The sequence below is a fragment of the Puntigrus tetrazona genome, chromosome 9, assembly GCF_018831695.1.
Source record: "Puntigrus tetrazona isolate hp1 chromosome 9, ASM1883169v1, whole genome shotgun sequence".
NCBI lineage: Eukaryota > Metazoa > Chordata > Actinopteri > Cypriniformes > Cyprinidae > Puntigrus > Puntigrus tetrazona.
Genome location: NC_056707.1, coordinates 21,743,634 through 21,769,717, shown reverse-complemented (window position 1 = coordinate 21,769,717; position 26,084 = coordinate 21,743,634). Strand labels below are relative to the sequence as shown.

The following is a 26,084-nucleotide window of genomic DNA, read 5'->3' as shown; positions in this document are numbered from 1 at the left end:
TTGCTTATGCTATACTTTTTTACATTTTTAGAAAAACCAAGTCCACCACCTAAGCTTGGAGTCACTGATGTAACAAAAGACAGTGTTTCACTAGCATGGCTTAAACCAGAACATGATGGAGGTAGCAGAATTACAAATTACTTGGTTGAGGCTCTTGAAAAAGGACAACAAAAGTGGATAAAGTGTGGTTCCACCAAATCAACTCACTTTGTTGTCTATGGATTGAGAGAAAATGCTGAATACTACTTTAGAGTTCGGGCTGAAAACCATGCTGGACTGAGCGACTTCAAGGACATGGTTTTACCCGTGCTTGTAAAAGACCAGCTGGGCAAGTTATTTCTTATTTATGTTTTATTTTTAAACATACACAATGTTTAATGGATTTGTTTTAAATTATGTTAAATTATTATATAATCTTGTTTCTTTCTTTAATCAACAGAGGCACCTGAAATTAACATGAAGGACTTTCAACACAACACTGCCTATGTTAAAGCAGGTTCAAATCTAAAGATTGAGATCCCCCTCACTGGTAAACCATTACCAAAAGTATCCCTTTCTAAGGATGGACAAGTTCTAAAGTCAACCATGAGATTCAACTCTGATGTGACAACTGACTCACTAATAATCTCTTTGCGTGAGAGTGTTGCTTCGGATGCAGGCAGATATGATATCACAGCTTCCAACTCCAGTGGAACCACAAAGTCTTTTGTAAATATTGTGGTCCTTGACAGACCAAGCCCACCAGTTGGTCCTGTTGAAATGTGTGATATCACAGAGGACAGTGTCAGTCTGAAATGGTTGCCTCCTGCTTATGATGGTGGTAGCCCAATTACCAACTACATCATTTTGAAACGTGAGACCACTACTGCAAACTGGATAGAAGTCTCATCAGCTGTTGCACGATGCACAATCAAGATCATGAAGCTGGTTACTGGAGTTGAGTACCAGTTTAGAATCAGGGCTGAGAATCGCTTTGGCATCAGTGACCACATTGATTCACCTACTGTTACAGTCAGTCTTCCATACAGTGAGTAAAATTTTTCTTTACAGCATAAGCTACAGATTGTTAAATACAAATTTGTGAACATCTATGAAAACCTATTCTATTCTATTTCAGCGCTCCCCGTGGCACCTTCACAGCCATGGGTGTCAGCTGTAACAAAGGAAAGTATTACTGTTAACTGGAAGGAGCCCTCTTCGGATGGTGGAAGCCATGTCTTTGGATATCACCTTCAGATGAAAGACAGAAACAGCATTCTTTGGCAGAAAGTTAACACAACTGTTATCCGTGCTACACACTACAAAGTATCAAACGTAAATGCTGGTCTGATCTATGAGTTTAAGGTTTCAGCTGAAAATGCTGCTGGTATTGGTCCAGTTAGCAAGCCCTCGGATGCTGTGCTTGCAATTGATGCTTGTGGTAAGCATTTTGTTTTCTGTAAATTGATTGTTCTAGTTGCTTAATTCATTAGTTAATTGTTGTTTTATTTTTGTTTATTCCATTTGAGACATTATCATTACTTGCAACAATTTTTTCCCCCCCACAGAACCTCCAAACAACCTCAGAGTCACTGATATCACAAAGGGTTCAATTAGCCTCGCATGGGAGAAACCATCATATGATGGAGGAAGTAAAATTACTGGATATTTGATTGAAAGAAAAGATGGTCCAAAAGGCAGATGGTCAAAAGCTAATTTGACAAATGTTACTGACACAAAGTTCACTGTATCAGGCTTGATTCAGAATGAATCTTATGAATTCCGAGTCATGGCTAAGAATGCAGTTGGCTCCATTAGTAATCCATCAGCAACTGTTGGACCAGTCACATGTGTGGACACATATGGTGCCCCTCAGATTGAACTTCCGTCAGAATATCTTGATGTTGTGAAATACAAAGCAAGTGCTACAGTTGAGCTTAAAATTGGAATTATTGCTAAACCTCAACCAACAATTGAATGGTACAAGGATGGAAAAGAGCTTGAGTCTGGTGCTCAGATTTCCATTTCCAACACCACTGAGTTTGCATACATCTCAGTTAGGGAAGCCACCCGTTTGAATACTGGAACATATGAACTCAAGATCAAGAACTCTTTAGGCTCAGCATATGCTGCTGTTAGAGTACTTGTCCAAGGTATGTTGGTTTACTACTAAATACATTTTAATAACTCACATAATATCTAATGTTACTTTTGACCATTACATATTTTACGTAGTTAATTTGCTTTTAACATCATATAACTTTTCCACATTTTGTAATCATTGCCTTAATGTGTTTACTGCCTTTGCCTAAATTAGTATGTTACATTAACAAACTGCATGATTTATATAATCTTAGAAGTTTAGATTTCTTTCACATGGACATTAATTTGACACATTCCCCTTTAATAACAGATCAATCTTATATTCACATTCATTTTCTGTAAAGCTGGTTTAAAATAACATGTATAATGAAAAGCGCTATACAAATAAATGTGGGATGAATTAATTAGCCCTAATATAACAAGTTGGGCTGAATTTTTGCTCACTTTCATCAGACAAACCAGGACCCCCTGCTGGAGAGATACAATTCAAGAAAATCAGAGCAGACACTATGACTATCATGTGGGATCCTCCAGCTGATGAAGGTGGTGCAATGGTTACCCACTACATTGTGGAGAAACGTGAAACAAGCAGAATTTTGTGGTCTATTATCTCAGAAAAACTAGAAGACTGTATTGTCACAGTCCCAAGGCTGATTAAGGGCAATGAATACATATTCCGTGTTCGTGGTGTAAACAAATATGGAGTTGGAGATCCTCTGGAATCTAGACCAGTAATTGCACAGAATTCCTTTGGTAAGGAGTTTTTTTTAGTAATAAACATATTTTAACAAATATTAAATGTGTTATCTGATATTTATTGCTTTACCCCTTTCCCCACAGTTCCTCCTAGTCGACCTTCTAAACCCCAAGTCACTTTAATTACCAGGTCAACAATGACTGTGGTATGGGAAAGACCAAGTTTAGATGGGGGCAGTGACATTGATGGATATTACTTAGAGAAGCGGGAGAAGAAAAGTCTACAGTGGTTCAAGGTTATTAAAGATCCAATTCGTGATACAAGACAGAAAGTCAGCAACCTCACAGAAGGAAATGAATATCAGTATCGTGTCTGTGCAATCAACAAAGCTGGAGCAGGCCCATATTCTGATGTGTCAATCTTCTACAAAGCTTATGACCCAATTGGTAAGCTTTTTTGTGGTTTCTTTTTATTGCTTTATTTTCCAGAATGTGTACTGTATATAAATATGTGCAAAGTATGCATTGATGTTAAAACAGAATTTGCTTTTAATTGTTATGTTAGATCCACCAAGTGAGCCAACCAAGCTCAAAGTTGTTGATTCAACAAAGACATCTATTACCCTTGGATGGGTCAAGCCTGTCTATGATGGTGGCAGTGAAATTACAAGCTATGTTGTTGAACAAAAAATGGCAGATGAGACTGAATGGGTCACTATAAGTTCTAGAGGAGAAGTAAGAACAACTGAGTTTGTAGTGTCCCACTTGAAACCTGGAATATACTACTACTTCCGTGTCTCTGCTGTTAATTGTGTTGGAACTGGACGTTCAATTGAGATGATACAGCCAGTGCAAGCCAAAGATATTCTGGGTTTGTATTTTCTAACTGTCTAAAAACAAAAATTGTTTTATTCTGATACTGAAAAACTGATCAAATATGTTTCTCCTTACTTTTAACAGAGGAGGCAGATGTGGATCTTGACATCTCAATGTCAACTCAGTACATAGCAAAGGCTGGTAGAGATGTGGAAATTGTAATCCCTATTAAGGGTAGACCTGCTCCAAATGTAACATGGAGAAAGGGAGACAAAAACATTAGTGGTGATACAAGATATGTAATCAGAAACACAGAATACTCAACTACACTCATAATTCCAAAGGTCACAAGGGATGACACTGGCAAATATCTTCTTGAAGTTGAAAATGGGGTGGGAGAGCCAAAAACCATCCCAGTGTCTGTTAAGGTATTAGACACACCATCTGCTTGTAATAGGTTGATAGTGAAGAATGTGACACGAGGTAAACTCACTTTGAGCTGGGAACCACCTTCTATAGATGGCGGCTCTCCAATCACAAATTATGTTGTTGAAAAGAAGGATGCTAAAATGAAGGCATTCACCATTGTGACAAATGAATGTGCCAATACAACCTACAAGGTTGATGGTCTGTCCGAAGAAATTTCCTATTTTTTCCGTGTTTCTGCTGAAAATGAATATGGCGTTGGTGATCCTTGTGAAACTGCACAACCTGTGCGAGCAACTGAGATGCCTGGAGCTGTAAAAGACCTTTCGTTGATGGATTCAACTAGTACATCTGTATCATTGGCATGGACAAAGCCTGATCATGATGGCGGCAGTCATATTTCTGAGTACATTATTGAGAGGAAAACAAAGGAAGAAGAAGTGTGGAGTATTGGTGGTACATGCAGACGTTGCCAGTATGAGGTAACTCACCTTAAAGAGCTTTCAGAAGTTTACTTTAGAGTTTTTGCAAAAAATGAGAAGGGCCGCAGTGACTTCTCTCAAATTGGACCTATCACTGTAAAGGAACTCCTTATACAGCCTGAGGCAAACCTTATTGATTATCCTAATTCAGAATTAAGTGTTCGCATTGGACAAAATGTGAATATTGATTTGCCCTACAAGGGTAAACCAACACCAACAATCCAGTGGATGAAAGATGATGTGCCACTCAAGGAAAGTGAACAAGTTCGTTTTAGACAAACTGAGAACAAGGCAAGTCTCATTGTAAGAAATACAAGAAAGGAGAACGCAGGAAAGTACACCTTGGTCCTTGATAACAAATTTGTCAAGAATTTCTTTGACATTAAAGTCATTACACTTGGGCCACCCTCTCAGCCTATAGGCCCAGTTCGTTTTGATGAAATTAAAGCCCAGAGTATTATTATCTCATGGGATGAACCCCAGGATAACGGTGGTGGCGAGATCACCTGCTATAGTGTAGAAAAGCGAGAGACATCTCAAGCAGCATGGAAGATGGTTTGCTCTAGTGTGGTAAGGACCTCATTCAAGATACCAAATTTGGTTAAGGGTACTGAATACCAATTTAGGGTGCGTGCAGAGAACAAATATGGAATGAGCGAGCCTTTAACCTCATCAGATGTGGTTGCTCAACACCAATACAAGCCACCAGGTCCACCAGGAAAACCTGTAGTATTCAATGTTACAAGTGATGGCATGACTGTTCAGTGGGAAGCACCAGGATTTGATGGTGGTTCTCCAATCACTGGATATCATCTTGAGAAAAAAGACAGGAACAGCTTATTGTGGATGAAAGTGAATTCCAATGTTATCTCTGGAAGGGAATACAGAGCCATTGGACTTCTTGAAGGTCTGGAGTATTCATTCAGAGTTTATGCCCAAAACAATGCAGGAATGAGTCCAGTCAGTGAACAGAGCAAGCACAGACTGGCAATTTCCCCAGTTGGTAAGTCTCAGTATTTGTCTTTTAGGTCACAATTGTCTGTAAAAACCTTTTTATCAATGCTCATTGCTTTAATTACAGTATTCATCTTTTTGCCAAAATTTAAAATGTATTTTTTTGTTCTTTAGATCCTCCTGGCACACCTAACTGCATTGATGTTACAAGAGACTCGGTAACACTTCAGTGGGAACCACCAAAGCGTGATGGAGGCAGTAGGATTGTGGCATACAGTGTTGAAAGGCGTCAAGGAAGAGCACGTTGGTTGAGATGCAATTTCATTGACATCAGTGAATGTCAATTTACTGTAACGGGCCTTTCTGCTGGTGATCGCTTTGAATTTAGGGTAATTGCCAGGAATGCTGTTGGAACAGTTAGTCCTCCTTCTCAGTCATCTGGCTACATCATGACCAAGGATGAAAGTGGTATGTATATACAAAGTCATCATGCAATAAATATTGTTCTATATTAAATATATGCTAAATAATGAAACTTATTGTTCTTTTTCAGTCATTCCTGAGATTGTGTTTGAAGCTGAGAAGACCCTCACTATCAAGGCAGGAGAAAATATTAAACTCAACTGCAGTATAAGTGGACGTCCTGTACCTCAAGTCACATGGTACAAAGATGGCAAGGAAGTTGATAAAATGCTGGTTGACATCACAACTGTTATTGGATCAAGCTCACTTTTCATCAGAGATGCTGACCGCAATGACCGTGGTATCTACACAGTTGAGGCCAAGAACAGTTCAGGCACAACTAAAGTGGATGTTCTTGTCCGAGTACAAGGTATGATCTAAAATCAGTTTTTACTTATAGATTTAATTTGACTTATAGTTTTAATTTTAGCTATATTTGTTTTGGTTTATTTTAGCTGGATTTGTTCATTGCTTATTTTCACTCTGTATTAATACCAGATACCCCTGGACCACCTGAGGGCCCACTTCGATTCACAAATATATCTGCAGAGAAAGCAACTCTTTGGTGGAGCCCACCTGAAAACGATGGCTGTGCGCCTATCACTAATTATGTAATTGAGAAGCGTGAGACTTCCAGAATTTCTTGGGCACTTGTAACATCCAAGTGTGAAGCCTGCTCCTTTAATGCCACAAAACTGATTAAAGGCAATGAATATCAGTTCCGTGTCTCTGCTGTCAACAAATTTGGTGTGGGCAAGCCACTAGAGTCTGATCCAATCATTGCTCAGATGCAGTACAGTAAGTAAACATCTTTGATCTTGATTCAGTCAGTAATTGAGTACTGGTTATTTTTGACTTAACATATTAACATATTTTGATATTTCACAGCTGTACCAGATGCTCCTGGAACACCTGACTGCACTCATGTGACAGGAAACAGTATCACCCTATGCTGGACAAGACCAAGGCATGATGGTGGAAATGAGATTAAGCAATACATTCTTGAAAGACGAGAAAAGAAGAGCTTAAGATGGGTGAAGGTTTCTGCAAAGCGACCAATAACTGAGCTTAGGCATAGAGTAACAAACCTTACAGAAGGAAATGAATATGAATTCCGTGTTATGGCTGAAAATGGCGCTGGAATTGGACCTGCAAGTGGTACATCCAGACTGTTCAAGTGCAGAGAACCAACAAGTGCACCCAGTGCACCAACTCTGGTGAAGGTCATTGATTCTACCAAGATGTCTGTTACCTTGGAATGGACCAAACCAGTGTTTGACGGTGGTATGCAAATCATTGGTTACATTATTGAGATGTGCAAGGCGAGCCTTGAGGAATGGCACAGAGTCAACAACCAGACTTGCATCCACACACATTACACAGTAACAGAGTTGGAACCTGGTGAAGAATATAAATTCCGTGTGTGTGCAGTCAATGGTGCTGGCAAGGGAGAATTCTCTGAGACTCCAAATGTAGTACAAGCTGTTGATAGACTGACCTCACCTGAAATTGATATAGATGCAGACTTCAAGCAGACACATGTTGTAAAGAACGGCGGAACAGTTGCACTTCATATTCCCTTCCGTGGAAAACCAGCCCCACTTGCCACATGGACCAAGGCAGATGGAGATCTTGGGGTAATGGTTGATATTAATACAACAGACACATTCAGCACTTTGACAATTGAAAATTGCACCAGATATGATGCTGGCAAGTATACACTCTCTCTTGAAAACAACAGTGGTCGTAAAACCATCACGTTAACAGTCAAAGTGTTGGACACACCTGGCCCTCCTGGACCTCTCTCATTCAAGGATGTGACAAGAGGTGCTCTAACACTCATGTGGGATGCACCATCCAATGATGGAGGTGCACGTGTTCATCACTATATCATTGAAAAGCGAGAAGCAAGTCGATTAAGTTGGCAAGAGGTTAGTGAAAAGTGTACACGTCAAATATTGAGAGTGACCAACCTTGATATTGGTGTCGCATATTTCTTCCGGGTTATTGCTGAAAATCAGTACGGCAAAGGTGAGCCATTTGAAATGACAGAACCTATTATAGCCACAGAAGAACCTGCACCTCCTAAGAGACTGGATATCATTGATACTACATCCTCAACAGCCAGCTTGGTATGGATGAAGCCTGAGCACGATGGAGGAAGCCGCATTACTGGTTACATTGTTGAAACTAGAAAGAAAGGTTCAGATCACTGGGTTGTAGGTGGTCAAACTAAATCTTTGAAAATGGTTCTTGAAGGCTTGGTAGAAAACACTGAATATGAATTCCGTGTTAAGGCTCAAAATGATGCTGGCATTAGTCACCCAAGAGATGCACTAGCCTCTGTCATTATAAAGGAGCCACGTATAGAGCCAACAGCGGATCTCAGTGGCATAGAGAAACAGTTAATCATTTGCAAAACTGGAAATTCCTTTGCTGTAGATATTCCAATCAGTGGCAGACCAGCTCCCAAGGTAACATGGAAGCTTGAAGAAATGAAACTTAAAGAAACAGACAGAGTATCGATTAAGATTTCTAAAGACAGAACAACTTTACTGGTTAAGGATGCCAAGAGAGGCGACAGTGGAAAGTACTATCTCACACTTGAAAATGCAGCGGGATCAAAAACATTCACGGTCACTGTCAATGTCATTGGTAGACCATCCATACCAGTTGGACCTGTTGAAGTTTCAGGAATATCATCAGAATCCTGTGTATTGACTTGGGGAGAACCTACAGATGATGGTGGAACAGACATAACCAATTATATTGTTGAAAAACGTGAGTCTGGCTCCACCACATGGCAGGTTGTGAATTCAAGCGTGAAACGGACTACCATCAAAGTAACTCACCTCACAAAGTACATGGAGTACACTTTCAGAGTCTGTGCTGAGAACAAGTTTGGTGTTAGCAAGTCTATTGAATCTCAAGCTATTGTTGCTGAGCATCCATTCAGTGAGTATATGTAATATTGTATACAGCTTTTGGTTATTGATGAAATAGAGAATACATAATGCTGTTTTTTTTAGTTGTCTTCAATCTGGTAAGTGTTACATTTTTGTTTTTTTTAGTTTCACCAAGCCCACCAACTCGCCCTGATGTAGTCTCAGTGTCTGCTAATGCAATTTCTATCCACTGGGATGTGCCGTATCATGATGGTGGAAGCCAAGTAACTGGATATTGGATTGAAAAGAAGGAGCGTAATACCATTCTCTGGGTCAGGGAGAACAAAATTCCTTGCCTTGAGTGTCACTACAAGGTCTCTAACCTTATTGAGGGCCTTGAGTATCAGTTCAGAGTATATGCAATGAACATCGCTGGGTTAAGTAAAGCAAGTGAACCCTCACGACCAGTACTGGCTTTAAATCCAGTTGGTAAGTTTTGTTTGTTACATTCTACTGTCATTTATATGCTTTGTTTTTATTCATGATGTCATATTTATCAAGTGTTTATGTCTGCATTTTTAGATCCACCTGGCAAACCAGAGGTATATGATATAACTAAGACCTCAGTCTCTATTAGATGGTCTACACCATTTAATGATGGTGGCAGCAAGATTGTTGGATATGTGGTTGAACGCAAGGCATTCAGTGATGATGAAGAAGCTCGTTGGTTGAAGTGCAACTACACTACAATCACAGAAAACGTCTTTACAATTACATCACTCCATGAGGGAGAGCAGTATGAATTCCGTGTTATTGCCAGAAATGGTGCTGGAGTCCACAGCATGGCATCTGAAACAACTGGACTTATTACATGCAAAGATGAATATAGTAAGATGATTTGCTTAATTGATGCATACATACAAAACATATATACTATTATGAATATACTGTAATACATTTTATTTTTTATTTCAGCACCACCAAAAGCTGAGCTGGACAGTAAACTTGTGGGTGAGACAATCACTATTAGAGCAGGATCAGACTTGGTTCTTGATGCTGCCGTTGGTGGAAAACCAGAGCCTAAGGTTTACTGGGCCAAGGGTGACAAGGAACTGGAACTTGGAGAGAAATACTCACTGACATACACAAGTACAAGAGCAATGGCAATTATTAAGTCATGTGATAGAAATGATACTGGAAGATATATTCTTACTGTGAAGAATGCAAGTGGAATAAAAACAGCTGCTGTCAATGTTAAAGTACTTGGTAAGAATGTAATAAATCACATACTATTTCATTCAAAATATCTTTTATTGGCTGTACATTTCATGAGAAAATCTTTTATATATTCAGATACACCTGGCGCACCTGAGGGTACAATAACAATTAGCAGGGTCACAGAAGAGAAATGCACAGTTTCTTGGAGGATTCCTATGGAGGATGGTGGAGATCGTGTCACTCACTATATTGTTGAGAGACGTGAGACCAGTAGGCTCAATTGGGTCATCATGGAATCTGAATGCAAGACTCTGTCTTGTGTCAGCACAAAACTGATCAAGAACAATGAGTACATTTTCCGTGTCAGAGGTGTAAATAAATATGGGCCTGGTGTACCCCTAGAGTCTGAACCAGTTATTGCAAGAAATGCATACAGTAAGTATAATTATGATTATTATGTTTAAACGTAATTAACTGTAGTATAGCCACAACAATAACAAAAATAAAATATTAATATATTGTTTGTAATTTACATTATAGCTGTTCCAACACCTCCTGGAGCACCAGACATTACTGCTGTTGGAAAGGAACATGTCATTATTGAGTGGCTGAAGCCAGAGAGTGATGGCGGAAGTGAAATCAAAAACTACCTTGTGGATAAACGTGAGAAGAGTAGTGTTAGATGGACAAGAGTAAACAAAACCTACACCATTTATGATACACGCCTCAAAATCACTGGTCTCCTTGAGGGTAGCGATTATCAGTTCCGTGTTTCAGCTGTCAATGCTGCTGGCACCAGTGTTCCAAGTGATGCATCTCAGTATGCTCACTGTAAAGACCCCACATGTAAGTAACACTGACCTGCATGAACTAAAAAAATTCTTAAACACAGAAAAATAGTATCATGCCTAACCTGCAACCTCGTTTTACAGATACCCCAGCTCCACCATCCGTTCCTCGAGTTACAGACAGCACAAAACACAGTATTAGCATAACATGGACACGACCAATGTATGATGGTGGATCCGATGTCGCAGGCTATGTTGTTGAGATTCTGGAGGAGGGAACAGAGCAATGGTATAGAGCCACCCAGAAAATACTGACAAGTACTCAGTACACAGTAGCTGGTCTGGCAAGTAACAAAAAGTACAGCTTTAGAGTGGCTGCAGTCAATGCTATGGGTACTGGAGAGTTCAGTGAAGGCAGTATTGAGGCTGCACCTGCAGAAAAAGTTGGTAAGTCATTTTTTTAAGCTCTACATAGTTAATAGCGATCCTCAAGCTAATAAAGCCACCCAAAGGCCTATTTTCATGGATTCAATGAATGAAATTTGTTATTGCTATGCCCTCAGAAATTCCTGATATTGAGCTACCTGATGAACTGAAGAAGACTGTTTGCATTAGATCTGGCAATACTTTACGTCTTAATGTAACTATAACTGGAAGACCTGCACCAGTTATTTCCTGGAGAAAGACTGGAATTGACCTACAGTCCCGTGGATTCATAGATACTACAGAAAACACTACAACTTTAATAGTAGAGAAGGTTCATCGTTATGATGCTGGAAAATACACAGTTGAGGCAGAGAATCCATCTGGCAAGAAAGTAATTACCATTCTTGTCAAAGTTTATGGTGAGTAAATTTATGTAATTAATAATGAACGCTGTGCATAAACGTTTTGCAACTGATGCATAAAAATGATTAAAAATTGCTTTGTAGATACTCCTGGACCATGCGGTGCAGTAAATGTTAAAGATTACACAAAAGAGTCTGTTGTAATCACATGGGATGTGCCTACTGTTGATGGAGGTGCTCCTATCAACAACTACATAATTGAGAAGCGTGAAGCTTCAATGAAATCTTACAAAACAGTGACAACAGAATGCAAGAAGACATTATACAGAATCACTGGACTGGAAGAAGGAACACAATACTTCTTTAGGGTATTGCCTGAGAACATATATGGTATTGGAGAACCTTGTGAAATTACTGATCCAGTATTGGTTTGTGAAGTTCCATCTGTTCCACAAGATCTGTACTTAATCGATACCACAAAATCTACTGTCATTCTTGGATGGGACAAACCACTTCACGATGGTGGTAGCAGACTTTCTGGTTATGTTATCGAAGCCTGCAAAACTGGAAGTGACCGCTGGATGAATGTCGCTAATGTGAAATCATCTGTGCTACAGCACACAGTTGTCTCACTGAATGAAAATGAGCAATATCTCTTCAGAATCAGAGCTGAAAATAGCAGAGGTGTTAGTGAGCCAAGAGATCTCATGACACCTGTAACAATACAAGAACAGAGAGGTAAGATACAATTAAATCTGCTGGGGAAAGCAGTATTTTATTAATGTTAATTAATGTAATTTATTGTTTATTTTAAACTTTAATTATTCTTATTTCTATTTTCATTACAGTCATGCCAAAGATTGACTTGACTGGAATCCCACAAAAGATTGTCAATGTGCCAGCTGGTAAGCCAATTGTACTCAACATTCCCATTAAAGGTAGACCTGCACCAGTGTGTTCATGGTTCTTTGGTGGAGTTAAGATGAAGGACACGCTTGACCGCATCAAGATTGAGACAACTGCTAAGTTCACTAAACTGACAGTCCGTGAAACCACAATTGATGATACTGGTGACTATACTCTTGAAGTGAAAAATGTCACTGGAACAGCAACTGAGGTCATCAAAGTCATCATTCTTGGTGAGAAACAAATGACTTTTTCCTAAAGTTTATTGTAGCAACATTTAAAGTGTTTTTGAAAAATTAACCAAATGTATTTCTTCTCTAGATAAACCTGGAATACCTGTTGGGCCTATGAAAATTGAGGAGGTTGATGCCGCATCTGTGACCTGCAGCTGGGAACCACCACTGAAAGATGGAGGCGCAAATGTCAGTGGCTACATTGTTGAGCAGAGGGATGCACATCGACCTGGATGGATGTCAGTGTCTGAATCTGTCACAAGACCCATGTTCAAATTTACAAGACTTGTGGAAGGAACTGAATATGTATTCCGTGTTGCTGCAACAAATCGTTTTGGTATTGGCGGGTTCTTGCAATCTGAAGTTGTTGAGTGCAAGAGTGCCAAAAGTATGTTTTTCCACTACTGATGTTTTCTACTTCATTTTTATCTATTTAAAAATAAATGTATTGAATTTATAAAACTTTTTTTTCTAGCTGTACCGGGAGCGCCCAGCACACCTGAAATACTTGATGTGTCTCACGATGGCATGACACTTACTTGGATACCACCCGAGGATAATGGTGGTTCTACTATTGCTGGCTACATAATTGAGCGAAAAGAGGCTGGATCTGACAGATGGATTCGTATCAATAAGAATCCAGTAACCATGACAAGATACAGAGCCACAGGACTTATCGAGGGTCTTGAATATGAATATAGAGTTACAGCTATCAACTCCAGAGGCTCAGGAAAACCAAGTGCGAACTCTAAGCCAACTATTGCAATGGATCCTATCGGTATGTACAAAGGACCTATAAATAGTAAGTAAATCAAAATTGTCAATAGAACAAACATGACTAATGTATTAACTTTTTCTCTTAAACAGAGCCTCCTGGTATTCCACTGAACCCAAGAGTCACAGATACCACAAGAACATCAGTTTCACTTGCTTGGTGTCCTCCAGAGGAAGAGGGAGGTGCTGCTATAACTGGCTATCTAATTGAGATGCAGAAGGTTGACCAGGTTGAATGGACAAAATGCAACACAACACCAACAAAGATTTGTGAATACACTTTGACACACATGCCTCAGGGAGCTGAATACAAGTTCCGTGTGATGGCATGTAATCCTGGTGGACCTGGAGAACCAGCTGAGATCCCAGGGGTGGTAAAAGTTACAGAAATGCTTGGTAAGATGAAATACTTAATGAGAATAAAAGTATATATCATTCTGTTGTGTATGTATAAGGTTGTGCATATTTGTTTTGTAAAAATGGTATTTTCTTTTCAGAATATCCTGATTTTGAGCTAGATAAAATCTACCAGGAAGGCTATGTTGTCAGGCAAGGTGGTGTCATCAGGCTATCTGTGCCCATCAAGGGCAAACCCTTCCCAACATGCAAGTGGACAAAGGAAGGTCGTGACATTTCTCACAGAGCTATGATTGCAACCAGTGAAGAACGAACTGAGCTTGTGATTAAGGAAGCCCACAGAGATGACACTGGCACCTATGACCTTGTGTTGGAAAACAAATGTGGAAAGAAAGCCGTTTATATTAAGGTCAAAGTTATTGGGCGTCCGGATCCACCTGAGGGTCCTCTTGAATTTGATGATATTCAGGCACGTTCTGTCAGAGTGAGCTGGAGACCACCCTCAGAAGATGGAGGCTCTGATATCTTTGGTTATATTGTGGAGAGGCGAGAGGTGCCTAAAGCAGCTTGGTACACTGTAGACTCACGAGTGGTTGATACATCACTTGTGGTCAAAGGACTAAAGGAGAATGTTGAATATCATTTCAAGATTACAGCAGAGAACCAGTTTGGCATAAGCAAATCCTTGAAATCAGATGAATCTGTTACACCAAAGACTCCTCTTTGTAAGCATTTTTTGTCATTTATTTTTGTCACTATTTTAACATCTTTCTTAGTTACGCCCTTTTTAATGCTTATTTTTTTTGTTTTGTGTGTTTTGCAAAAAGGTCCACCAGAACCTCCTAGTTTCCCTCCAGAAATCATGGATGTTACAAAGACCACAATTGGCCTGTCCTGGTCAAGACCAAAGGATGATGGTGGATCTCGTGTAACAGGATACTATGTTGAAAGAAGAGAGGTTTCCACTGAGAAGTGGGTGCGTCACAACAAGACTCATATCACAACAACAATGTATACTCTAACTGGTCTCATCCCAGATGCAGAGTATCAGTTCCGTGTGATTGCTCAAAATGATATTGGCCAAAGTGAGCCTGGACCAGTATCTGAGTCAGTTGTGTGCAAAGATCCATTTGGTATGTAATCCTCCCCCTATCCCTTCCAAACAAGTTAATATTTTGCCTTAATTAAAAAGTATACAAAGCTTAATCTGTTCTTTGTGTTCAATAGATAAGCCAGGTCAACCTGGTGAGATTGACATCATTTCTATAACCAAGGACTGCATAACCATTCACTGGTTACGTCCAGAATCTGATGGTGGAAAAGAGATCCTTGGGTACTGGATTGAATTCAGGCAAGCAGGTGAAAGTGCTTGGAAGAAATGCAACAAAGAGCGTTCAAAGGATAGACAGTTTACCATGGGTGGACTCATGGAAGCTACAGAATATGAGTTTAGAGTGTTTGCTGAAAATGAAACAGGACTAAGTAGACCAAGAAGAACAGCAATGGGCATCAAAACCAAACTGAGTGGTAAGTTAAAAAAAATGTTACTTAAATTTTTTTTCCTAAAATGACAGTCACAAAGTATGCAAAGTGACTAACATTTTCAAATGTTCCTCTAGTTGGGGAGGCTCCATGCTTGAAAGAGGAAATCAAAGATACTACCACTAAACTAGGAGAATCTGGAACAATGACATGCCAAATTATTGGAAGACCTCTTCCTGAAATCAAATGGTATAGATATGGAAAGGAACTGATCCAGAGCCGAAAATACAAGATGAGCTCTGATGGACGAAATCACTCTCTAACAGTATTGACAGATGAACAAGAAGATGAAGGCGTGTACACATGCAGAGCTGTCAATGAGGCAGGGGAAATTGAGACCAGTGGCAAGCTTCTGTTGCAGGCTGCACCACAATTCCATCCTGGATTCCCACTGAAGGAGAAATACTATGCAGGTTGTGGAACAAGCCTACGTCTCCATGTTGTTTACATTGGACGTCCTATTCCACAAATCATGTGGTTCTATGGCAAGAAGCCTCTTAATCCATCTGAAAACGTCATAATTGAAAACACTGAAAGTTACACTCACTTAGTTATCAGAAATGTCCAACGTAAGACAAATGCTGGAAGATATAAGGTGCAAATGAGCAACAAATTTGGCACAGTGGATACTGTTCTCCGTGTTGAAATCCAAGGTATATTGAAATCTATTTTTAATCAAAGATAAATACTTAAAATATTTAAAAATAAATAACTGGCAATCCATAAAAATATGCTAGCAAATGTAACAAACACCGTTTCTATCTTTTCAGATAAGCCTCTCATGCCTGAAGGACCAGTTGTTGTTGATGCTCTCTTGAAGAGTTCTGTGATCATTAGCTGGAAACCACCCAAGGATGATGGTGGATCAATGATCACAAATTACATTGTAGAGAAACGTGAAGCAAAGGAGGGTGAACAATGGCATCTTGTGTCATCAGCTGTCTCTGGAACCACATGCCGTGTTCCGAACCTTATTGAGAGTGCTGGATATTACTTCCGAGTTTCTGCACAGAATCAGTATGGAATAAGTGAACCTCTTGAGATTCCATCAGTTGTCATTATCAAGAGTCCATTTGGTAAGTTTTATGGTTTAGTGCTCGTAAAACATATATACATATATGTATGCACACACACACACACACACACACACACACTATTTACATTTTTTAAGAAAACAAGCAGAAAATTAATAGAGAAAATTAATAGAGCAAGTCTAAAAGGAACATGTTTTTTTAAAGAATTAGAATAGAGTGTGAGAGTTAGAGGGTGAAATTAAGACGCTTGAATTGAGGGCATGTTATTCCACCAGAAGGAAACATTTAATTTAAATGTCTGTGAAAGGAGTGGCACAATAAACCAATGTTTACTTATATAGTGCAAGCTATAAATTTAGGTGAAGGGGTGCAGAGTGATGTTTTTGTAGGTTTTTGCCTTGAATTTTATGCAGTAAGCCATTTCAAACTGATAAACAAAGTTAAACAAAATCTTGCTGCCATGTTCTAGATTAATTGTAAATGTTTGATAGAACTGGTTAGAAGACCAAGAGAGCATTTGAATAGTCCAGCCTGTAAAGAACAAGAGCCTAAACATGAAACATGTTCCGAAAGAAAAGGCCTGATCTTCTTGATGTTGATTTTTATATATATATATATATCAAGTCAAGTCAAGTCAACTTTATTGTCAAATATGCTCTATGTACAACATACAGCACAGATGAAATTCCTTCCCTTCTGACCTTGCAATCATGCAGAATAAAAGAATAAAGATAAAAGAATAAATAAAAAAAAACAAAACTAAAGTATAATAAAATAATGGTAAAATATCTAAAATATCTAAAATATAAATAGTGCAACATTAAACATACAGACATTAAACATACAGACAAGGCACTTGTTGGAAAATTAAATATATAAAAACATATGTGTGTGTGTACATACATTGTCTATACATTGTCTAGTTCAATTAGTAATCTATCAAATGTATTCCTCTTTTATTTCCTAATACAGAGAAACCTGGAATCCCACAAAAGCCATTTGTTTCTTCTGTAACAAAGGATTCATGTGTTGTTTCTTGGAAAGCACCAACCAGTGATGGAGGTGCCAAAATTAAGAACTATTATCTTGAAAAAAGAGAGAAGAAGCAGAACAAATGGATTGCAGTTACTACAGACGAAATCCATGAGACATCTTACACTGTTAAAGGCCTTCTTGAAGGTTTTGAATATGAATTCCGTGTTAAATGTGAAAATATTGGTGGAGAGAGTGACTGGAGTGAGATTTCAGAACCAGTCATTCCAAAATCAGATGCAGCTCTCCGTGCCCCATTCTTTAAGGAAGAATTGAGAGACATGTGTGTCAAGTACAAAGCAACTGCAACCTTTGTCACAAAGGTTATTGGACATCCCAAGCCAGTGGTTAAATGGTTCAAGAATGGCAAAGAAATTTTACCTGATGGAGAGAAAATAAAGATCCAAGAATTTAAAGGTGGTTACTTCCAACTTGTTATCACCAATGCTGATGAGAATGATGCTGCTGTTTACCAAATTAGAGCTACCAATCAGCTTGGATCAATCTCCAAAAGTATGAACCTAGAGGTTGAGGGTAAGTATTTCTAATTGTTTTGAACATAGTTTATTTAAAATTAACATTTCTAAAATTAATATCTGTATACTTTTAGAATCCTGCAGCACTGTTTATCTGATTGTCTTTTGTCTTATGATTATTGTTGTTTTTTTTTCTAGTTCCTGCCAAGATTCACTTGCCATTACATCTTCAAGGAATGGGAGCTGTTCATGCCATTCGTGGTGAAGTAGTTACCATTAAAATTCCAATTAGTGGCAAACCTGATCCTGTTGTGACATGGCAAAAGGGACAAGAGATAATTAATAATACAGCTTATCATCAAGTAATTATAACAAGATCATTCACCTCCCTTGTGTTCCTTAAGGGAGTACAAAGGAAGGATTCAGGCTATTACATCATTTGTGCCAAAAATCGATTTGGTGTGGATAAACAGACTGTTGAACTTGCTGTTGCTGATGTCCCTGATGCACCAAAAAATATTAAAGTCAGTGATATTGGTAGAGATACACTCACCCTCACTTGGAGTCCTGGAAATGATGGAGGAAGTGAAATTATCAATTACATTATAGAAAAGTGCCCAACCACTGGAGACAGATGGATTCGTGTTGCTCAGACATCTGAGACCCAATACACTGTGATGAGCCTCTTTGGCAAAACAAAATATCAGTTCCGTGTGATTGCAGAAAATCAGTTTGGCTTGAGTTCTCCATCTGTGCCAACTGATCCTGTGACAACGAAAGAAGACAAGTTAGCAATTCGAAACTATGATGAGGAAGTGGATGAAACAAGAGAGATTACAAAGGAGGAGGCGCCACATTCAAAAGTCAAACATCTGCAATCTCTGTACACAATCTCTGAGGAACTTGCACGCAATGGACAGTTTGGCATCGCACATCGCTGTATAGAAATTAGCTCCAAGAAGACATTCTTGGCAAAATTCATCAAAGTTAAAGGTGCTGATCGAGAGCTGGTTGCAAGAGAAATTGAGACACTCAACATTGCAAGACATAAAAACATTGTTTATCTTCATGAATCCTTTGATAGCCTAGAAGAATACGTCCTTATCTATGAATTCATATCTGGTATGGACATCTTTGAGCGTCTTGGTACAAACTTTGACCTTACAGAGCAAGAAATTGTTCGGTATATGAGACAAGTGTGTGGCGCCCTAAAGTTCTTGCACAGTCTCAACTACTGTCATTTTGATATCAGACCTGATAACATTGTTTATTCTACAAGAAAGAGTAGTACAATCAAGATAATTGAAATGGGACAAGCTAGGTTGCTTACACCTGGAGAAAACATTAGGATTCAGTTCACTGCCCCTGAGTACTGTGCACCTGAAATCCACAACAGTGATTTCGTCACCACTGCCACTGACATGTGGTCTGTAGGTGTTCTTGCATATGTCCTACTTGGTGGACTTAATCCATTTGCTGCTGAATCACACCAGAAAATGGTTGAGCACATTTCAAATGCAGAGTATGTTTTTGACAGCGAAGCCTTTAAAGAGACCAGCATTGAGGGTATGGACTTTGTCGACAGACTGCTGACTAAAGACCGCAAACTACGTATGACTGCCTCTGAAGCTTTGGAGCACCCTTGGCTTAAGATGAAATTGGAACATGTTAGTTCAAAGGTCATTAAGACTTTGAGACACAGAAGATACTACCAATCGCTGGTGAAAAAGGAATGGAGTGCTGTTATTTCAGCAGCTCGTATTGCCTATGGTGGTGGTTACAGAAACCAGAGAAATGTTTCAATTGGCAGAGTGAAGGTTGGGCATCCTGAACAAGGCTTGAGAGCAGGTCCTGTCATGCATGGCTCTGCTGAAGAGGGAGGACATGTCAGGTTTGTGTGCTGCCTTGAGAACTATGACAGAAACACCGAAGTGACCTGGTACTTTGGTTCCCGTAAACTGACTGCAAGCCACAAATATGAAATCAATTATGCAAATGGAGTAGCTAGCATCTATGTTAAAGACATTGAAGAATGTGACGATGGATTATATAGATGCAAGGCTGTCAGTGAAGACAGGGAGGACAGTGCATACGCTGAGTTGTTTGTTGAGACTGTGAGGTCTCACCAAGAATACTATCTGGGACGCTCGCTCAAGAAACCAAGGCGTAGAATTGACAAAACAAAAATTTTGCAGAGGCCACCTGAGTTTACTTTGCCATTATACAACCGTGCAGCATACATTGGTGAAGATGTGCGCTTTGGTGTAACGATTACAGTCCATCCAGAGCCGAGTGTTACATGGTTAAAGGCCGGGCACAGAATCAAACCAGATTCTAAAAAATACACATTCACAAGTGACAAGGGTCTTTATCAACTCATGATACACAATGTCGACCTAAGTGATGATGCTGAATACACTGTCGTGGCAAACAACAAGTTTGGTGAGGACAGCTGCAAGGCTCGTCTTACTGTAACACCACATGTTGTTCCAGAGGACACTATGAGACCAATGTTTAAACGTCTCTTAGCTAACATTGAGTGTGTTGAGGGTCAGAGTGTCCGCTTTGACTTGAGAGTATCAGGAACCCCAGCGCCAACTCTAAAATGGGAGAAAAATGGTAAACCTCTTGAGTTCAGACCACAAGTTGAAGTCGTTCAAGAGGATGTAGAGCATCACGTTTTACATATCAGAGAAACCCTCATAGAGGATTCAGGCACATACAGAGTCACAGCAACAAATACAGCTGGATCAGTAAGTTGTCAAGCTACTCTCAAGGTTGAACGCCTGACATATACAAGGAGGGAGTTTAAGAGTGAGGAAGAGAGGCAGAAATATGTAACGAACCAAATAGAAAAGACACTGAAAATGGCACAACAGTTTTCAACAGCAGAGGTTGTTACACTTAACCCCGTAGCACAAGAAGCTTTGAAAGAGGCTGCTGAATTATATAAACCTGCAGTCAGCACCAAAAATGTGCAGGGTGAGTTTGACATCTCTGATAAAGAGGATCAAGAAATAAAGAAAATAAAAGAGGAAGAAAAGAAGATACGTATGCCTTACGAAATCCCTGAAGCTCGTGCACGTGATCTTACAGTCCTTAGTGAAGATAAGTTGATCAAGCACTTTGTGCCCCTATCTGACATGAAATGGTACAAGAAACTACGTGATCAGTTTGAGATTCCTGAGAGAATGGAAAGAATTGTCCAGAAGAGACAGAGGCGTATTCGTCTTTCCAGATGGGAGCAGTTTTATGTCATGCCATTGCCTAGAATAACCGATCAGTACAGACCAAAATGGCGCATTCCAAAACTCACACAGGATGATCTAGAGACTGTTCGACCAGCAAGAAGATCACCATCCCCCGAGTCAGAGGCTTCATTCAGGCTGAGAAGACGTTCACTAGGAGATCTTTCAGATGAGGAGCTCCTCGAGGGTGAGGACTATGTGACACTGAAGAGAACTGAAAAAGAAAGGCAAGAGCTTGAAGAAGAACTAGAACTTGGCTTCTCTGCCTCCCCACCCATGGGAAGCCCTGTTCGCTTTGAGCTTTCTGCACTGCGTCATACCTCACCGAGACCTGTTCACAAAACTGAAGTGAGACACGTAGAAGAAACAAGACATGTAACAACAACTGAGAAAGCTCGAGGTTCTCCTCCTCCCATTTCACATTTCATGAGAAGGAGGAGATCATTGTCTCCAACATACATTGAACTGATGCGCCCTGTCTCTGAACTCATCAGACAACCTCGTACACACATTTCAACAGAGGCTGAAGTTGAAATCATTGAAAGAAGATCACCCACCCCTGAGAGGACACGTCCTCGATCACCAAGTCCTGTGTCAACTGAGAGACGATCTTCCAGATCCTCCTCTAGATTTGAAAGGTCTACAAGATTTGACATCATGTCTAGATATGAAGCAAGAAAAGCAGCTCTCAAATCTGAACGCACGTATCAGGTTGTGACACAGCAACCCTTCAGTCTTGACCATGCTCCACGTATAACAGTAAGAATGCGTTCTCACCGTGTACCATGTGGACAAAACACTAAATTCACTTTGAATGTTCAATCAAAGCCAGATGCTGATATCCAGTGGTTCCATAACGGACAACAAATACAAGAGAGCAGCAAATACCAGTTCACAAATATGAGTGGAGTCCTGACTCTTCAAATTAATCACTGTCAGGAAGAGGATAGTGGCACATATCGTGCTGTGTGCACAAATTCAAAGGGGGAGGCATCAGACTATGGAACTCTTGATGTTTCAGGTGGAGCGTTTACTACATACTCTTCAAGACGTCGAGATGAAGAGGCTCCAACACCATTTGTGCCTGATATAACAAAAACTGATTATTATCATTCAACAACAATCCGAGCATCCTCTGCCTCAAGAACTCACTTGGAGATCAAAGAAACCAAAACAAAATTGACAGAGAAACATGAAGTTTCTGCCTTTGAAAAGTATGAATCACAGAAGCTTGCATCATCTCCAATTAGATATGCATCCACTGAATACCTGTCATCAGCTTCGTATTCATCCTCTGAAAGACATACAACTGAAAAACGTGTGTCATCTGAATCAAAGATAAAAGAATCAGAAACAACATCTGAAGTATCAGTAAAGAAAGTTAAAGCCACTCTTTCCGCCAAAATACTCACAAAGCCACAGTCTCTGACTGTATCTGAGGGTGACTCTGCAAGATTTGTCTGTGATATTGATGGCGAGCCAGCACCAAGTGTTACATGGATGCATGAGGGAAGAACAATTGCCTCTTCACACCGTATTCATGTGTCTACAACACAGTATAAGTCCACATTTGAAATTTCGTCAGTTGAGCATTCAGATGAAGGCAGTTACACTGTAGTTGTAGAAAATTCAGTAGGAAAACAAGAGGCAAGGTTTACTTTAACTATTCGTAAACAAATAATTGAGGAAGTTACAACTACACAAGTGAAGTCACCAGAACCCTCAGTGACATCTCCAGTGCCATCAGTTAAATCACCAGAGCCATCAGTTGCATCTCCAGTGCCATCAGTAAAGTCCCCAGAGCCCTTGGTGAAATCCCCAGTGCCATCTGTAAAATCACCAGAGCCTGCAGTAAAGTCTCCTGTTCCCTCAGTTAAGTCTCCAGAACCCCAAATTAAAACACCAGAACCCACTGGTGTCAAGTCTCCTGAACCTCGAATGAAATCTCCAGAGGGTGTCAAATCCCCATTCAAAGTGAAGTCACCAGAACCAGCCACCACTCTTCAGAGGGTAAAGTCTCCAACTCCTATTAAGTCTCCTGAACCAACCACCCCTCAAAGAGTGAAGTCTCCGACAGCCCTGAAGTCTCCTGAGCCTATAGCCTCACCTCCCAGGGTAAAATCCCCACCTCCAATCAAGTCTCCTGAGCCAGCTGCATCACCTCTGAGAGTTAAATCCCCTATAGGACCTAAATCTCCTGAACCTCAGAGAGCCAAATCCCCACCAACAGTCAAATCTCCTGAGCCTATCCTGTCACCTAAAAGAGTTAAATCTCCACTTACAGTAAAATCCCCAACCCCCTCAAAGGAAGCACCACCAAAGATCATCCAGCAACTCAAAGCTGAAGCTTATGAAGACAAAATCAAGATGATTTTTGTTGCTGAGAGTTCAGTAAGAGAAGTTGTGTGGTACAAGGATAGCAGGAAACTGAGTCAAAGTAGTCGCTACCAGATTCAGTCATCCGCAGATGGAACTTGCTGTCTCTATATATCTGATGTTTCAGAGAGCGACCAAGGGGAATACTTCTGTGAAATCATAAGTGAAGGAGCAGCAGTGTCAAGAATATCATTCTCTTTTGTTGGTCAAGTGTTTCAAGCAGTCTACACAAAAGTTGCTGCATTCGTGGCTACACAAAAGGCAATTCAAGGTACATTTCCTTTGCATACATCATATTAAATTCTCTTCCATTTGAATCTTGATGCCCATTCTTCCCAGTGCCAGAGCTTTATGTAAAAGTTGTATTTATTTATTTTTTCCCCCCAGAATCCACTTCATCCCAAATACGTGGGGCAGGTGAAATGATTCTTAAAAGGGAAAGTGCAGCTGCTAGCAGTATGCTTGAAAGTTTTTCTTCTAAATCCATCCACATGGAGAGCACAATGCAAGAGGCATCCTTTAGCAGTTCTTCAATGGCTGAGATGAAATTTGAAACTATGTCAATGTCTAGCATGTCCTCTATGACATCGGAGTCAGTATATGCCATGAGCTCAAGCAGTATAATGTCAAGTCATTCACATGTTGAAGAATCTTCAGTTAGAGCAGCTCTCCACAGTGCTCAAGGTAAGGATCAATTTGATTAAAACCAATCATGCATGCCAATTTCCGAAATAATTTTGTCAATATAGATGAATATCAATTTATAATTCATAGGCTTGGCTCCAAGAATTGAAGCTCTTCCTGAAGATATCAGCATTGAAACTGGAAAGGTTCTAACAGTGGCCTGTGCTTTCTCTGGAGAGCCAGCACCTCGTATTGAGTGGTCACGTGGTGGAAAAAAGCTGCCTAGTGAGGAAGATAGCAGTAGGTTCCATATTGAGACCACAGAGGACCTAACTACACTCATCATCACTGGTGTAAAAGAGAGTGATGCTGGGGCATACACACTCAAACTTTCCAATGAGCATGGATCTGACATGGCAACTGTAACCATCAGCATTCGATCAAAGTAAAGCCATAATTTCTACCCCCACCCCTTCCTCTATTAAGCGACGTTGTATTTATTAAATGAGCAGAAAAAAAATCTTGATAAATACCTGGATATCTGTTCCTGTAAATATAAACTATTTTTATACCAAACTTGACATTAATTTATGCCAAACTAGACTAAAGTCTAAAGTTATTATAAAATATGCCATATTGGATAATTATGACTTAGGATTTTTGATCCATTTTTCTGTGACATGTACATAATGTATATAGCCGAATTTAACGGTTATGGAAAATGTATGAATTGTTATTTATAACAATATTAACTGAAACAAATGGAACTAAATGTTTATCAGGAGAAAGTTTCACATGGAACGAATACCTTGATAAACCTGAAACTAAACTCTGTGCCTCAACAATAAGTTGAAGTCTTAAGATTGCCTCAGCAGGTAGAGAGGCTCCCTGTTGACGTTACACTAAATCTGAGAGACTAAGTTATACCTGCATTTTTATACGTGCAGTGATATTATAACCATACTCTTATGCATTGTTACTTGAACGTAAGGCCTTGAGTGCTGTTTACATTTTACCCTCATGTAAGCAGGGCGACTAGGCCTTGTGTTCAGACTGACTATGTCATACAACCATTTTAATGACATGCTCAAGGTGCGAGCGGCCTGCACTTTATGAGCAAAAATGTTTAATGTGCTCTGTTTCTGGCAAGGGACTGCTTGAATAAACTTTCAAAATTAACATCTCCTGGCCAATAAGGAAAGTATATCTTGTACTTCCTTGCAGAAGCAGAGCCTCCTCTTGGAGGTTTGCTTTGAAGCATTGTGTGTTTGTGTGTTAGCCTTAGAATTCACCAGATGTTGGGCAAACATCAAGAAAGTGTGCCACAGCAACACCACCTGCTGTGCATTGGGAAAGAAACGGTTTAGTATCTAAATGCCCTACAATTTGGTTTGACTTTATGTAGAATTGTAGTATTATCTATTTATGCAACCTCCTTGAGTATTAATGATTCAATAAAGCATGTTCTCAGCACTACATTTTGTCTCGTTTTTATTCAGTGGTCTTAGTGATTGGCATTTAATTATGGCAAAGATTGAAAAAATAAGAAAATAGTAAATCAGTTTGTGGAATATAGACAGGAAATTTGTTTTGAGAAAGGTTGGAATAAGATTGAGGCATGACACAGATCAAACTCAAACTGTGCATGAAGGAAATACATTCTACAACTAAAAAACACTTGACACAATCAGGGCCTAGATGTTTTATATTTTTAAAAGCACACTAAGCTTATGAAAGAGGATATAAAGTGAATAAGGTAGGTAAATTGAACTTACTGAATAATGGCTAACTGTGGCCAGAGAAAATGTATCCACTTTTCCAGGTGTCTATAAGTCTAAAACAAGACAACTACCCAATTGGGTTCTTGTTTTTCTTTATATATATA

The 26,084-nt window shown here is 39.6% G+C and overlaps 1 protein-coding gene across 1 annotated transcript in view; it reads left to right on the top strand.

The window, feature by feature from the left end:
* LOC122351560 (titin-like) overlaps positions 1–25,675 on the top strand; it is a 152,005-nt gene extending 126,330 nt beyond the window's left edge. The window contains 33 exon segments of the mRNA XM_043248710.1: positions 32–328; positions 440–1,027; positions 1,118–1,420; positions 1,548–2,132; positions 2,536–2,835; positions 2,923–3,225; positions 3,344–3,649; positions 3,739–5,505; positions 5,631–5,924; positions 6,010–6,288; positions 6,417–6,716; positions 6,807–8,873; positions 8,990–9,292; positions 9,386–9,691; positions 9,779–10,069; positions 10,157–10,456; positions 10,562–10,867; positions 10,954–11,256; positions 11,373–11,654; positions 11,742–12,335; positions 12,446–12,736; positions 12,825–13,124; positions 13,212–13,514; positions 13,604–13,906; positions 14,008–14,592; positions 14,695–15,000; positions 15,095–15,394; positions 15,487–16,062; positions 16,180–16,485; positions 17,416–18,009; positions 18,150–23,846; positions 23,963–24,259; positions 24,350–25,675. Coding sequence (XP_043104645.1) covers positions 32–328; positions 440–1,027; positions 1,118–1,420; positions 1,548–2,132; positions 2,536–2,835; positions 2,923–3,225; positions 3,344–3,649; positions 3,739–5,505; positions 5,631–5,924; positions 6,010–6,288; positions 6,417–6,716; positions 6,807–8,873; positions 8,990–9,292; positions 9,386–9,691; positions 9,779–10,069; positions 10,157–10,456; positions 10,562–10,867; positions 10,954–11,256; positions 11,373–11,654; positions 11,742–12,335; positions 12,446–12,736; positions 12,825–13,124; positions 13,212–13,514; positions 13,604–13,906; positions 14,008–14,592; positions 14,695–15,000; positions 15,095–15,394; positions 15,487–16,062; positions 16,180–16,485; positions 17,416–18,009; positions 18,150–23,846; positions 23,963–24,259; positions 24,350–24,648 — 20,231 coding nt within the window. The 3' untranslated portion in view covers positions 24,649–25,675.
* The last annotated feature ends 409 nt before the right edge of the window (positions 25,676–26,084 follow it).